The sequence below is a fragment of the Bactrocera tryoni genome, unplaced genomic scaffold (genome assembly GCF_016617805.1).
Source record: "Bactrocera tryoni isolate S06 unplaced genomic scaffold, CSIRO_BtryS06_freeze2 scaffold_25, whole genome shotgun sequence".
NCBI lineage: Eukaryota > Metazoa > Arthropoda > Insecta > Diptera > Tephritidae > Bactrocera > Bactrocera tryoni.
The window spans coordinates 22966310-22979819 of NW_024395977.1; the positions used below are offsets into that span (position 1 = coordinate 22966310).

Below are 13510 nucleotides of genomic sequence, written 5' to 3' on the forward strand. Positions count from 1 at the left end.
AGACTACATGTATGGAAATTCAGGTGAACACCGAGAAGCCAGTTGTAGGTAGACAATATCAAGTGCCTCTTATACAAAGACCAGCATTGGCAACGATTATTGACGAATTGTTAAAAAAATAACATATCATACGTCAAAGTTCATCACCTTATGCAGCTCCAGTTGCAATTGTAAAGCAGGCGAATGGAGATGACAGAATGTGTGTCAATTTCCGAGCGTTAAACGCAGTTACAATCAAGAAGCAGTTTCCAATGCCAATTGTAGAGAAGCAATTGTCAAAGCTTGGAGGTAACACATTTTTCGAGCCGAGTTTTTGGATACAGTATGGGGCTTACATTAAAGCTAAGCAAATGTACGTTCATGGCGAGAAGGGTGAAGTTTTTAGGGCATGGCGGTATAAATCCAGGTCAAGAGAAAACGAAATCTATTGAAGCTTTTCCACAGCCGACCAAAGCTAGTGAAGACAAATCCTTGGCTTGACAGAATTCTTCAGAAAATTCATCCCAGACTACGGGTGCACGGCAAAGTCACTAACAACTTTATTAAAGCAGGGACAGATATTTAAATGGACAGACGAACATGCAATGGCGTTCGAGAAATTGAAACGAGCGCTTTCTAATTAACCAGTACTAGTTTTCTACGATTCAACGAAAAGTCATGAAGTGCATACTGATTCCAGTTCCATAGGGTTATCAGGGATTATGCCTCAACTAGAAGGTGACAATTGGAAGCCAGTTCACTACTACAGCAGAGGATGTAACGCAGCCGAAGCAAATTATCCTTCACATGAACGAGAAGTTTTAGCCATTGTCGAGACGCTTGAACGACTACATGTATAGTTATTGGGTTCTCCATTTATTGTACGAACGGATTGTAATGTGGTGGCAACGACTAAAGCTACTACACCACTTAGACCACGCATTACCAGATGGTGGCTACGACTCCAGGAGTTTGACTTTGAATGTAAACATCGATCGGGTTCGAAAATGCAACATGCCGACACTCTTAGTCGAACGCCAGTTGAGACCACGACTAGTTTAAACACCGTAGCAGAGAAAGTATTGCAGTTTAATAGCACACCAGAAGTTAACGATTGGGTTCATTCAATGCAACTCCTAGATGAGAGTTTACTGCAAATTAGCAACATAATTAACGGGAGAATAACTACAGATGAAGCTGCGATTAAACAAATGAAAACTGATTATACGATGCACAACAACCCATTTTTCCGTAAGGTAGGAGATCAGTTAAGGCTAGCGGTTTCAAAACCGGTAAGATGGCGAGTCGTTAAGTCATGTCACGACGACGCAGGGCATTTTTCAGTAGAGAAAACACTACAACGATTAAGTAAACATGTTTGGTTTCCTGGAATGAGACGGTATGTAAAGTCATATATACAAGCATGCGATGAATGTTGTTTATACAAAGTTAAAGGAGGAAAAGCTGAAAGCCAAATGCCCGTAAGCGAGATTTTGCCGATCCCACTTAGGCATATCTTTATTGACCATGTGGGACCATTTCAACGCAGCAAGTCAGGGTTTTCATACATATTTTTAATTGTATGTGGTTTTAGTAAGTACGTAATATTAAAAGCTGTTCGTAATACTAAAACGGAACCAGTCTTGAAAACACTTTAACACATGATGACAATCTTTAGGCAATCACGAAAATTAACGTCTGATCGAGGTTCAGCATTCACTTCTAAGCAATTTCAGGAGTTCATTGATAAGCGTGGTATACAACATAATAAAATTGCTGTACGAACACAGAGGCCCAACGGGCAGGTGGAACGAGTTAATAGGACTGTTCTCAATGCTTTAAAATGTACGAGTGAGACGTCCAGAACATGGGCAATGACCTTTTCAACATCCAATGGTGTATAAATTCTCAACGTCATGAGGTCACCAAATTTACACCAAATGAACTCGTGTTTCATTTTAACCCTAGAACACACACCCAGAAAATACCACGTAAACACACACCCGGGATACGTTTGTACCCGGGACCTTATTTTGGGGTTTTTTTAAAGCTTATTCAACCGATTTTTATGATTTTTTTTTTTTGAAATGTATACTTTAATACATAACAAGTTTTTTGTCTTTTGTTTCTTTCGAATATTCCTACTGGTTCCAGCGATATGGGCAAATAAAGTCAGGACCTGCAACAGTGGATTTTTGTTTTTGTTGTTGTCCTGATAAATGCAAAACAAAATAATATAATTTATAATAATATACTTGTAGAGTAACAACGAATACACATTTTGGTTTTTATTTCATTGAAATATTTTACCTGGTTCAAAAGATATGTGCAAAAAGGTCGCCAAGGTATGGGTACGTAGGTAGCAAATTATAACTGGTTTTTGTATTTTATATGCAGCTGCAAGGGTTGTTTTCACACGAGGTGTTGTTATAAATGCTGCCTGTTCATATTTTCATTATTGTTTTGGTGCTCAAAGGTGTAAGAAGTGAAAATATAAGTGAAAATAAAAATAACTGAAACTATAAATAACTGGATACGAAATGACTTCAAGAAGAAACGAATATTTATCAAGTGCAGCATATAGAAGGTAAAAAATGTAAAATAAGCAACAATTTAAACATATACTAATTTTTTTTTATTATGCAGGCTAACTGAGGAATAGCGAGAATCATATATACAATCTTTATTTGATGAAATTTGTGACGATGACGCTCCCTATGACTTTGACTCAGAAGATGAAGAAGAAATTCCAATTAATGACATTGAAATTGCTGATGACGATGCTGAAGTATTACCTGATTAAGCGGACTATGAGGATGATGAAGAAGACGATGAAGAAGAAGAAGTAGAAGAAAATAATGAATTACCTGCTAGTGCCGAAAAATTTGTTGCACGTGATGGTACTGAGTGGAGATTTATGGGAGTCAACCGTTTCTGTTCGATATTGCGGTTCCTAAGATTTGACGATAACAACACTCGTGCAACACGCTTACTAACTGATAAAGCAGCACCGATCAGTGAGTTGTGGACGATGATGAACAATAATCTTGCTGCACATTACAAGCCCAGCTCATGCTTGACGATTGATGAACAATTATTTCCTTACCGTGGACGCACACGGTTTACGCAGTACATACCGTCAAAACCTGCTAAATATGGTGTCAAGGTTTTGTGGATTTGCGATGCCACAAATGCATATCCACTGCATGGAGAAATATATACTGGCCAAGCAGAAACTGGTAGGGAAACGAACCAAGGCGAACGAGTGGTGAAGGATTTGTCTGCCAAATACCAAGGAAGTGGCCGAAACATTACAATGGACAATTTGTTTACGACCTTGCCAGTTGCAGAACGGCTTCTCACCTGGAAACTCATGATCGTTGGAACTTTGCGCAAAAACAAATCATATATTCCTCAAGAAATGAAGCAGAACAAAAACAGGACAATTGGTTCAACGACATTTGGCTTCAAAAATAATGTGACAATGTGCTCTTATGTTCCCAAAAAAAATAAAGCAGTAATTTTGCTTTCGACCATGCATAATGATGCTGAAATAGCTGACAGTGGGAAACCTGAAATAATTGAATATTATAATCGTACCAAAGGTGGTGTTGATCGAATGGACCAAATGTTTGCGGAATATCCAACACAAAGACAAACAAAACGATGGCCACTAGCGATGTTCTTCAACATGTTGGACATAACAGCTCTTGCAGCCTACATTGTCTACGATTTGAATAACCCTTTGTTGCCTTGGAGAACAAACAATAAGCGTAAGCAGATCCTGCGCAGCTTGGCTGAAGCATTGTGTGTGCCCATTATTGAAGCCAGAGCCATAAATCGTCAAGTGACGCGAAATTTGTCGACTAAAATTGCTATTGAAGCATATTTCAACCGACCGGTGGAATCAATGGTGTCAACAGCAGCATCAACATCTGCCGCAGCGCGCACGCCAAAACCTGTGTACGGATCTTGCTATTTGTTACGCACAAGAGGAAAAACGCCGTAGAAAAACCAGAAAGCTGTGCGCCAAATGTAAGAAGCCAATGTGTCTTGAACATTCGGTCACATCAACAAATTGCTCTATTTGGCATGATTTTCCTTAGATATAAGATGCATTTTCATAATTTTTTTTTAAAAATTCAATAATATAATGTGTGAAATGAATATTTTTAATTTTTCAAATAAAAAAATAATATGAAAAATGTTTTTTTTGATTATTATGAGGATTTTTACTATTGGGGTACAAACGTATCCCGGGTGTGTGTTTACGTATATAATGTGTTTGGAAGGCTGTAGCTCCTAAACCAATGGTCCGATCTGGTTCAAATTTTGAATTTGAACTCAGAACTAAATAATCTTCCTGGATCCGAAGTTAGCGGTATAGAGGTATAACGGTTCAAAAGTTACAACACTTCAAAGTTGAAAGTGGATACATTTGTACCCGGATGTGTGTTCTAGGGTTAATCTCAGAGACGTAACTTACAACAGGATGATACAAGCATTACACGATGACGATAGAGGTAACATAGATATCGACATTAAGCGAGAAGAAGCAGCGAACAACACCTCAGTCACCACGAAAATACGATATCGGGGACTTAGTAATCATCGATCATGTTCATAATGCGACAGGCGAGTCATATAAGCTGGATCCAGTATTCAAAGGTCCTTATATCGTTACGAAGGTACTCAACTACGATAGATACATCAATGAAGATCTACCAGATTCAACGCATACACAAAGATATTATTGTAACACTTGTAGTGTAGATCATATAAAACCATGGTGTACATTGAGCCCTGAGTTAGATGGCGTCGATGAAGACGACAAATTGTCCTTGCGGGACAAAATGTCAGGATATGCCGAGCTGTAACCGACACTTTAATCGAGTGAGGGGCATTCGTTAACGAGCAAGCAAACGGAGTAGTCGTTAGCAGGCGCTCAAAAATAAATTTAATTTTCTTTTGAATAAACATTGTATTCGTTTAATAATAATTTAAAATAAATAGTTTGGGCATTATATTGAGGTTATTAGCCTCACCACCTCACACCACTCATTCGCTTAATGCCTCATCTCGACTGTGGCTTTGGTATCCGGGGGAATGCCGGGATACCTTACTAAACCGCATCGAAGACGAGGCATTCGCTTCCAGCCCTAGAATGAATTGGCTAGTACTTGCAAATAGAACCACTAGATGTAGCACCTACCTGTCTCCAAGAGGGCGGGCATCTGTTAGTCCGTACCTTCCAGGACGACATTGGTGCTACCATCAGAGGCCACTTTCCAGGGACAACTGACCATCTTCTAACCTCGAACCATCCCTTCTACTAGCGCTCGCATTGCTAGCGCCCGCTTGCTTCTCGCCCGTTAGATTAGGAAATTGCCGTCATAAATTTGACTTTGAATATATTAATATCGAGTACTTAATAAATTCTAATGTATTAAATGAATTTCTATCATAATTTTTCCCTTGAAAATATTAATTTACATACCTGCTATTAATATTAAAATATGAGACCACTATACAAATGAACAATGCAAAACACAAGTTTGTGTGGTTTCGACTTTGGTCAGCGTTCACTCTGCGATGCTTATGCAATTTCGTATGAAAATGTACGCACACATTTTTGAAGCTGATTTCTTGCTTTCGTCAGCTTTGCGCTCGGTTCGGCTTTGAGCGTCCACTTTGCAACACCCTTAGGATCTTAGGAGATAAACCGATATAAATACATTCTGATTTTTTTCATTGTGTTATAAAATACAACAAAAAAAAACACAAATTTATCTTAAAATAGTCAAACTTCAACCGTTAATATCTTTAAACGTTTACGAAAATGTCACGAGAGACATTTTCAAAGAGTATTTAATTACCTACAAAATGTACAAAACAGTTTTAAGTAGTTGGAAGCGAGGCAGTATGAATTTCTATGTGATAATAAGAAAAAATAGAAAACTAAGTAAAATAATGGTAATAGTTTTAAATAAGAACAACCATTGGTGAATACTAATTTTTTCCCAAAGTATTTAAGATGGAACCTCCAAGAGACAAATGGAACTTCGTTTTGTTAATTTTCGTAGTACATGGAATTGGAACTTTAATGCCGTGGAACATGTTTATAACTGCGAAAGAAGTAAGTTAATTATGACTACTGTATGACACTAAAATAGTTTTAAACCGTATCACTTTATCCAGTACTTTGTCAACTATAAGCTGGGAAATTCAACTTATTCATCGGTATATGCTTCGAATTTTTTGCAGTACCATAACTTTGCAGCACAAATTCCTAACGTGGTATTTAATTGGTTAAACATTTTTGTTAATTTAGGGTAATTTATGTCGAATACTTATTATATAGTTTTACTCCATATTTTTTACTTTTCAGGGGCGATTTAACTACCCGTATCGTTTTCAGCATTTTGCTAGAATTAGCCTTATTCATACTAACTGTTATTTTAGCTATGGTGGACTCATCAGATTGGCCCGGAGTCTTTTTTTGGACAACTATGATCACAGTTGTTCTGCTAAATAGTAAGTTGTTAAGTAAATTTTAATCACACTCTAATATATATTTTTTAGTGGCTGGAGGTATATATCAAAATACTATATATGGAATGGTTGCTACACATCCGGTCAAATATACTGGTGCGGTTGTATTAGGATCTAATATATGTGGATTATTTGTTTCTATACTAAGTATAGCAAGTACTTCCATATTTTCATCAAAACGGACCGCAGCGATTTACTATTTTATCACAGCAATGGTGGTTCTACTTGCTTGTTTTGATACATTTTTTGCATTGCCGTTAAATGTAAGTTCATTAATATTTTTATTTATTATATATTCGAGAGATATGTATTCAAATATACTTAACTAACACACTATAATTATTATGTTAGTGCTGTGAGAAGCTATATGCCGATATCACTCATTTGCTACCGAACGTTGCTAATCGAATTATTCTCGCTTTATTGTAATGATATATCGGCTAACACTGTAGATCAAAATATTGATTTACTGATCTTTGAGATCTAACTATTTTATACTCGATAAAGTACCAATTTTAAGTAATAATCGAAAACAGATACATAAATAAATTTAAAACTAATTTGGACTAGGAGAGGTCTAATTTAAATTCAATTATTTTTAAGCTCCAAATGTTTTATACTTGAGTAAATACCAACTTACTGTATGGCAAAAATAAAATCTTCCCTTAATTTTGCTAAGTTCTTATGGGTGGTAAACTAATTTGCACATCTGCTATAACAATTTTCATAGAATGCTAGGGAATCATCTAGTGGAGGTATATCCTGATTCTCATACAAGTTTAAAATTTTTACAAATCGTTTAAATGCATTCAGAAAAAAAATCCAAATTTAAATTGTTCGACGCTATTAATCATTAGCAGATTTAATATAAATATAGAAAACTTAGAAAAAGAAAGTTTATCAAAACAAATACAAAATTACATACATACATACTTATACAATTACTTGCAACGCTAATACACACGACCCATACAAAACAAAATTTCAATATAATAAGTGCATAATGTGCAATGTAAAAAACTCATCGACAGAATACATAATTGGCACACATATGCATGTACTTTATTAAAAAACATACATACGCTTACACAAGTGCACATACAAAACACCTCTTTCCAATTCCGTTTTCCTTTTTTTCTCCTCTATAAAAAGCACGTATGATTTTATGCCCTATACTGAATACTACATTTTAAATTATTAAATTATAACTCATTCAAATATATAAGGGAACTGTGGAACGGCATTCTGAGAGAAACCCGTTTAAAGATTGGAGTCACTGAGTTCCCCACTGTGTTTCTACAGGAAACGCTGTAGCGACCGTAATAATTTGAATTTGAGAGAATTTTTATTACACTGTATACTATCCGATAATGGAACAAAAAAATCGTTTTTTTTCGAAATTTTCACACTGAGACTGGTGCGGTTCTATCCCTTAACTAGGACCAAGTGGTCGCACTTACTATAACTTACACTTACAAGAATTGTTTTCACTTTTGTCATTTTTCCTGTTTTTGTTTTATGAATGAAATGAGTTTGCCTATCATGAACAGACGTGAAAATGTTTTTGTTTTAAGATTTACCACTGTATAACTTTTATTTATACAATAAAAAACTCCCGGCACTCGCCTTTTGACGAATTCGAACGAAAAATTATAAATTGAAAGTGTAGGCTGTTAACGTGTATGCGCACGGATCGAGAACAAAAGAGACTGGGCGCCGTCCGTCAGTCCCTTTTGTTAATTTTGTTTGGTGTCCTCATGTGTGTTGTATTACTATTGATGTGCGCGTGATGTGGAAGGTATGATGTGTATGATGATGCGGTGTACATGATGACGATGTGTTGAGTATGATGTGTGTAGTGTGTGTATGATATGTGTGGTATAGCAGTGTTATATTGTGATTGAAGAGGAAAGCGCGACACATATGCAGACAAAAACAGAAAGAGGCCGAAATGCGTAAGTATTAAGAGCTTCACAAGCTGGCCAACAGAGGTAATGCTCGTAAAATCTGGCGATGGTATAAATGTTCCATTGCCTGACTAAGATGAGGTCCATTTACACATCTCAAGATCAAGAAAGCGGCAGTGGCCGATGGATTACCGGCCGAGCTATTCAAATACGGCATCAAAGAACTGACTAGCTGCATGCATCAGCCTCTTTTTAAAATATGGTTGAATGAAAGCATGCCCGACGATTGGAAACCGTGAAAGGAGGATCGACACACACCAACTCTTCTTCGATTTTAATGATACCTTCAACAGCACGAAAAGGAACTGCCTCTGTGCCGCTGTGTTAGAACTTGGTATCCATCAGGATCGGGAAGGACTTTTCTCGAGCCATTCGATACCAAACGAGGTTTCAGACAAGGCGACCCCCTATCATGTGACTTCGTTAATCTACTCTTAGAGAAGTGCCATCTTTTATAAGAGTGTTTAGCTGCTATCGTACAACAACCACACCGTTACTTTTGCATTCTTCAGACTGGATAAGGATGTTAAGCGTATGGGTCGGGCGGGGACAAAAGGAAATATCTTCTGTAATCAAACAAACGGTCATCGCATTCGCGTCTTAGCGTCGAGTCACTGTTTACGGTTAGAACTTTGAAGTCGTAAATAATTTCATCTATCTCGGAAGCAGTATTAACACCAAAAACAATTTCGGCCTCGAAATCCAACGCAGAATAACTCTTGCCAACAGGAGCTACTTCGGACTGAGTAGGCAATGGAAAGTAAAGTCCTCTCTAGACAAACAAAGACCAAATTCTACAAGTCCCACATCATTTACGTCCTGCTATTTGGTGCGAAGGCATGGGCAATGACATCATCGGATGAGACGGCCTTAGGAATGTTCGAAAAAAAGGTTTTGCGGAAGATTTGTGGTCCTTAGCTGAGCTGTACGAGATGTACGGCGACATGGCATACTACTAGTGACAATAGTACGACTTTGTTCATAATTTAAAAATTCTTAATTTATTCTTCAAAATTTATGTCGTCCTCTTCAAAGTAATCATCCTTGATCCCAATTTACTTGTGTCAACTTTTTTCACAATCCTCGAAACAGTTGCTAAAGTCAGACTTCAATGCGCGTAGATATTCAAGTTTAATGTCTTCAATTTACTCTAAACGTTTTCTCCTGGGTGGTCGGTAGAATTTGCTGAATACTTTGAAGTTGGTTTTTCGGCTTCGGCTCACCTTTTCCACGATATTCGGCCGATCGGTCGTCTGTTTCCAATCCATAGATCCAAAACTCAGCGTCAGTAATAATATGTTTCATGACATCCAGGTAGTCGGAGAGCACTGTTTTACAACAAATTACAAAATTTAGTGATTTTGGAACCAATAATGGTTTCACTTTCCTTAGGCCCAAATGATTTTTAAAAATGGGTTTCACTGATCCTTCCGATTTTTCAACGCACAAAAAATGTATCACCTCGTACACAAAACGAATTGTCAAGCAGGCATAATAGTAAAACAGTTCGCTTCTAATGACGACAATTCGATGGTCGCTCAGCAAGTAACGGCACAAGTGAACTTGCGAAAAATTAAGAAGGAAACAAGTGAAGAATTTATTAAACTAGAATCCACTGTTTCAAATTGTTTGTCGGTTTAATCAGCACAAAATTGCCCCATAGAAACTGGGACTCTATTGTGGCAAATATATGCACCGCAGCATTACCAGAAAAATTATTACTTTTGTGGCAGCAATCGCTCTCATCACGAAAAAAGTGCCCAACGTGGCAACGTGGGTTTTATTGCAAAAACAAATCCCGAAAGTCAAAATTCTAAAAATTGCCAAGATACACCATGTTGCTCAAAGACATAAAAAGTTCAAATGCTGCACAGCGAAACATAAAGTGGGCTAGTTACAGAACCAGTTACCACCATACCAACTCAAGTTGAGGGCAAATACCTTCATTTACAATTTATGAAATTTCAAAAGTTAAGGAAACTTCCCTCACAACAAACAAAAAAAAAAAAACAAAGATTGAAGATCAGTATTGTGAGAATTTCTCTCCAGCGACAACCACTCGATTGAATAATGGCCGGTAGGACGTACGACTAACACTCAAGCCACCATTTTCCAACACTCCACAAATTAGTATACTATAAAGCACAAACAAAATTTGGATCCTGCAGGATGGCTCTTGCCAATAATCAAAAAAAAAAAACAGTCCTGAACCAATCCTTTAGCGGTGGAGCACTACTACAAATTAGTGCATACGCACTTAAATATTACATATAACAAAATTCTACAAAAAGACGAAAAATCGACACCTATAATACAATATATAACAACTCAAAATTAAAGTTAAGGGATCACCATAAGTCCAAGCGCTTCTTATATGTGTGAACCGATCGCAATTCACGATCATTTACTGTACGCTCGCAAGATCCCTCTCATTTAACGGCCCTAACCTCAGGGTATGTTTTCAAAGACGCACCCATTCTGGCGATACCTGAGCTAGGCGTGGAGTTGCTGTTCTTAATAAGCCGATTAAAAACAACAAAAAATAATTGTAATAATCGCAAATAATACAGAAAAGGCAAATAATAAGAAAAACCGCATAATAAACTGATAAAAGAAAAACTGCAAATATAATAAGTCGTCAGTAAAATCAAACAAACACGCTAAATAAAGTAAACGACTTGCACTAAACAAACCAGTTTTGATGCTTACGAACTGTCGCACGCTTGTTTTAAGAATTTACAAAAAGTAAAATACTACGATTTAATTTTAATTCGTAACAAAAAATATGGATAATTACACAGTAGATAATGCACTCAACTATAATAATGTTTTTTGTTTACATTATTAGCTGAAAATAACGGGAAAATTTCAATTCTCTTTTCATCAAATGTACACTTCTACGCACCACGAGCCAGACTCGTAATAATCATGTTAGGTACAGAAATTGTACTACGAGTCAGACTCGTGGAAATACGTCAAGGGGCAAAGCACCTACACACATATTAAAATGCATATCAAATATGTTTTAAACGAAAAGCCGTTTTCTACACAAAGGGGTAAATAACACCAAATATCCGATAATGGATATACATACGTGTGATTCTTGGCAAAACATTCGCCTAGGGGCTTAGAATGTATCTATAAATGAGCCTAAGTCTCCCCCTAACCTACTACTCTATTCGGGAAAAACTGGCTCACCCTAGCACAACACTCCACACCTGAGAACCCACCACACTCAGCAAGTTGTCATCACCCGACGATACCTCACACTTCTAAGCAACAAAAAGGATGATCACCACACATCGAAGAAGATAAAAAAGGAATTGTTGGATTTACAACTCCGTTTTCAACGCTCAACATCATCGTTTAGAGTATCTTTTGTTTTTCGACACCCATACCGCGTGTAGCAATATATACATAATCGATTGGACAGCTAATTCGGTTGTGTAGATCAGTGCTACCGTTACTGTTTCGCACAGTGGAACTAAAATTGACACATCGTGTCGTTTATATACCATTTAATTGAAACACTACCAACTTTGTTATAAAAATAAAGTATCATTGTATCCGAGATTAATCGCATTTTTCATTTACACATAATACTTAATGCTCAAGTTTGTGCTTCCCACTAAGTTGGACATCCAAATATTCATGTTGCTTCGAGCCATTCCGAATGGCACTATTGGTTTCGTCCAAGGGGAAAAGAAAAAAATACTAAATTTTAAAAAGACAAGACAAACCACTCCATAAAACAAAAACAAAAAACAACAGTGTGTAATAAATGTATATTATAGTAAAAAACACAAACAATAGCAATAACAAAGTACATAGAAAAAAACAAAAAATATTGAGTAGTCGAAAAAGTCTTTTTGTATTTTGTCAATAGATTTCCTTGCAGTCGTATATCTCCAATGCTACTAATCACATTGTGTCATACCATATAGTGTTGGATGTTAAGCTTCATTTAACCAAAATAAACCAACTAAATTCGAGTAAGTTCGTAATTATTCGTTTTATTTTGAAGTTTTTGTATAAAAAAAGGAATAAGCTCGGATCCTATTCCGAGTCTACGGGTCGTACAAAGCCTTCCAAAACGGTCGAGAGATCGCTGAAGACATGCCTCGTTCTGGACGACCTTCCATCTTTTCAACTGATGAAAATATTAAAAAAAAGTGAAGAATATGGTGCTTGAAAGTCGTCATAATTGCCGATGAGACATGGGTTTATTAGCTTGGCATACAAACAAGTCAACCATCATCGGAATGGGGGGAAAATACAAGCCGAAACCAAAAACAAAAAAAAAACACACTAAAGCCGCACAAAAGTCAAGATGATAAGAATTTTTTTTCGCTATTTTAGCTTGGTGCATTATGAATTTGTTCCTGAGGGACAGGCGGTTAATAAGGAGTTATATTTGGCTGTTTTGAGGCGTTAGTCTGAGAACATCCGTCGAAAACGGCTGTAATTGTGGAAGAACAATTGAGGGATTTAACACGATGATAATGCACCATCGCATCGAGCAACGATTTGACCGAAACCCAATGAATATCATCCTACAACCATCATATTCACCAGACTTGGCTCCGTGTGATTTTTTCTTGTTCCCCAAACTGAATTTCAGTCGATCGAAGAGATAAAACAAAATTCTGAAACAAATAAATAAAAAAATTTTCAAAATCCAAAAAAAACATTTTTTTCCAAAAATCCCGTTTTTTGTGCTTTTCCCCCAATTTTTTTTCAAAATTGACTTTTTCATTCGATTCCTCGTTAAATTTTACATAAGAATCAGTGTTCAAAAGTATGGGACTCTGATCCCATGAACAGCAAAAAAAATGAAAAAATGTTTTTTTTTGGGGTTTTAAAATTTTTTTGGATTTTGAAAATATTTTTATCAGAAAGCTGAGATTTTTTTTTACATAAAATTGGATAACTGCGAAATTTTTTTCACTCAATTTTGAGGTTGTTAAAAACTAAAAGAAATTGTAATTTTTTTGTTTGATCTCAATTTGAAT

The 13510-nt window shown here is 36.5% G+C and overlaps 2 protein-coding genes across 3 annotated transcripts in view; both read left to right on the plus strand.

Annotated features, from left to right (window-relative positions):
* LOC120780937 (equilibrative nucleoside transporter 1-like) overlaps positions 1-13510 on the plus strand; it is a 135931-nt gene that overhangs the window by 25711 nt on the left and 96710 nt on the right. For both annotated transcript variants that reach the window (XM_040113167.1, XM_040113166.1), the window contains exons 2-5: positions 6006-6115; positions 6178-6311; positions 6368-6513; positions 6562-6794. In XM_040113167.1, the coding sequence (XP_039969101.1) occupies positions 6014-6115; positions 6178-6311; positions 6368-6513; positions 6562-6794 (615 nt within the window). In that variant the 5' untranslated portion in view covers positions 6006-6013. The remainder of the gene's footprint in view (positions 1-6005; positions 6116-6177; positions 6312-6367; positions 6514-6561; positions 6795-13510) is intronic.
* On the plus strand, positions 2245-4039 carry LOC120780938 (piggyBac transposable element-derived protein 1-like). Its single transcript, XM_040113168.1, has 2 exons — positions 2245-2566; positions 2626-4039. The coding sequence occupies exon 2, from the start codon at positions 2897-2899 to the stop codon at positions 3986-3988; it is 1092 nt and encodes a 363-aa protein (XP_039969102.1). The 5' UTR covers positions 2245-2566; positions 2626-2896; the 3' UTR covers positions 3989-4039.

Bases quoted from the DNA above. Each gene is read 5' to 3' on its own strand.
- LOC120780938 (XM_040113168.1), top strand. From the start codon at position 2,897: ATGGGAGTCAACCGTTTCTGTTCGATATTGCGGTTCCTAAGATTTGAC.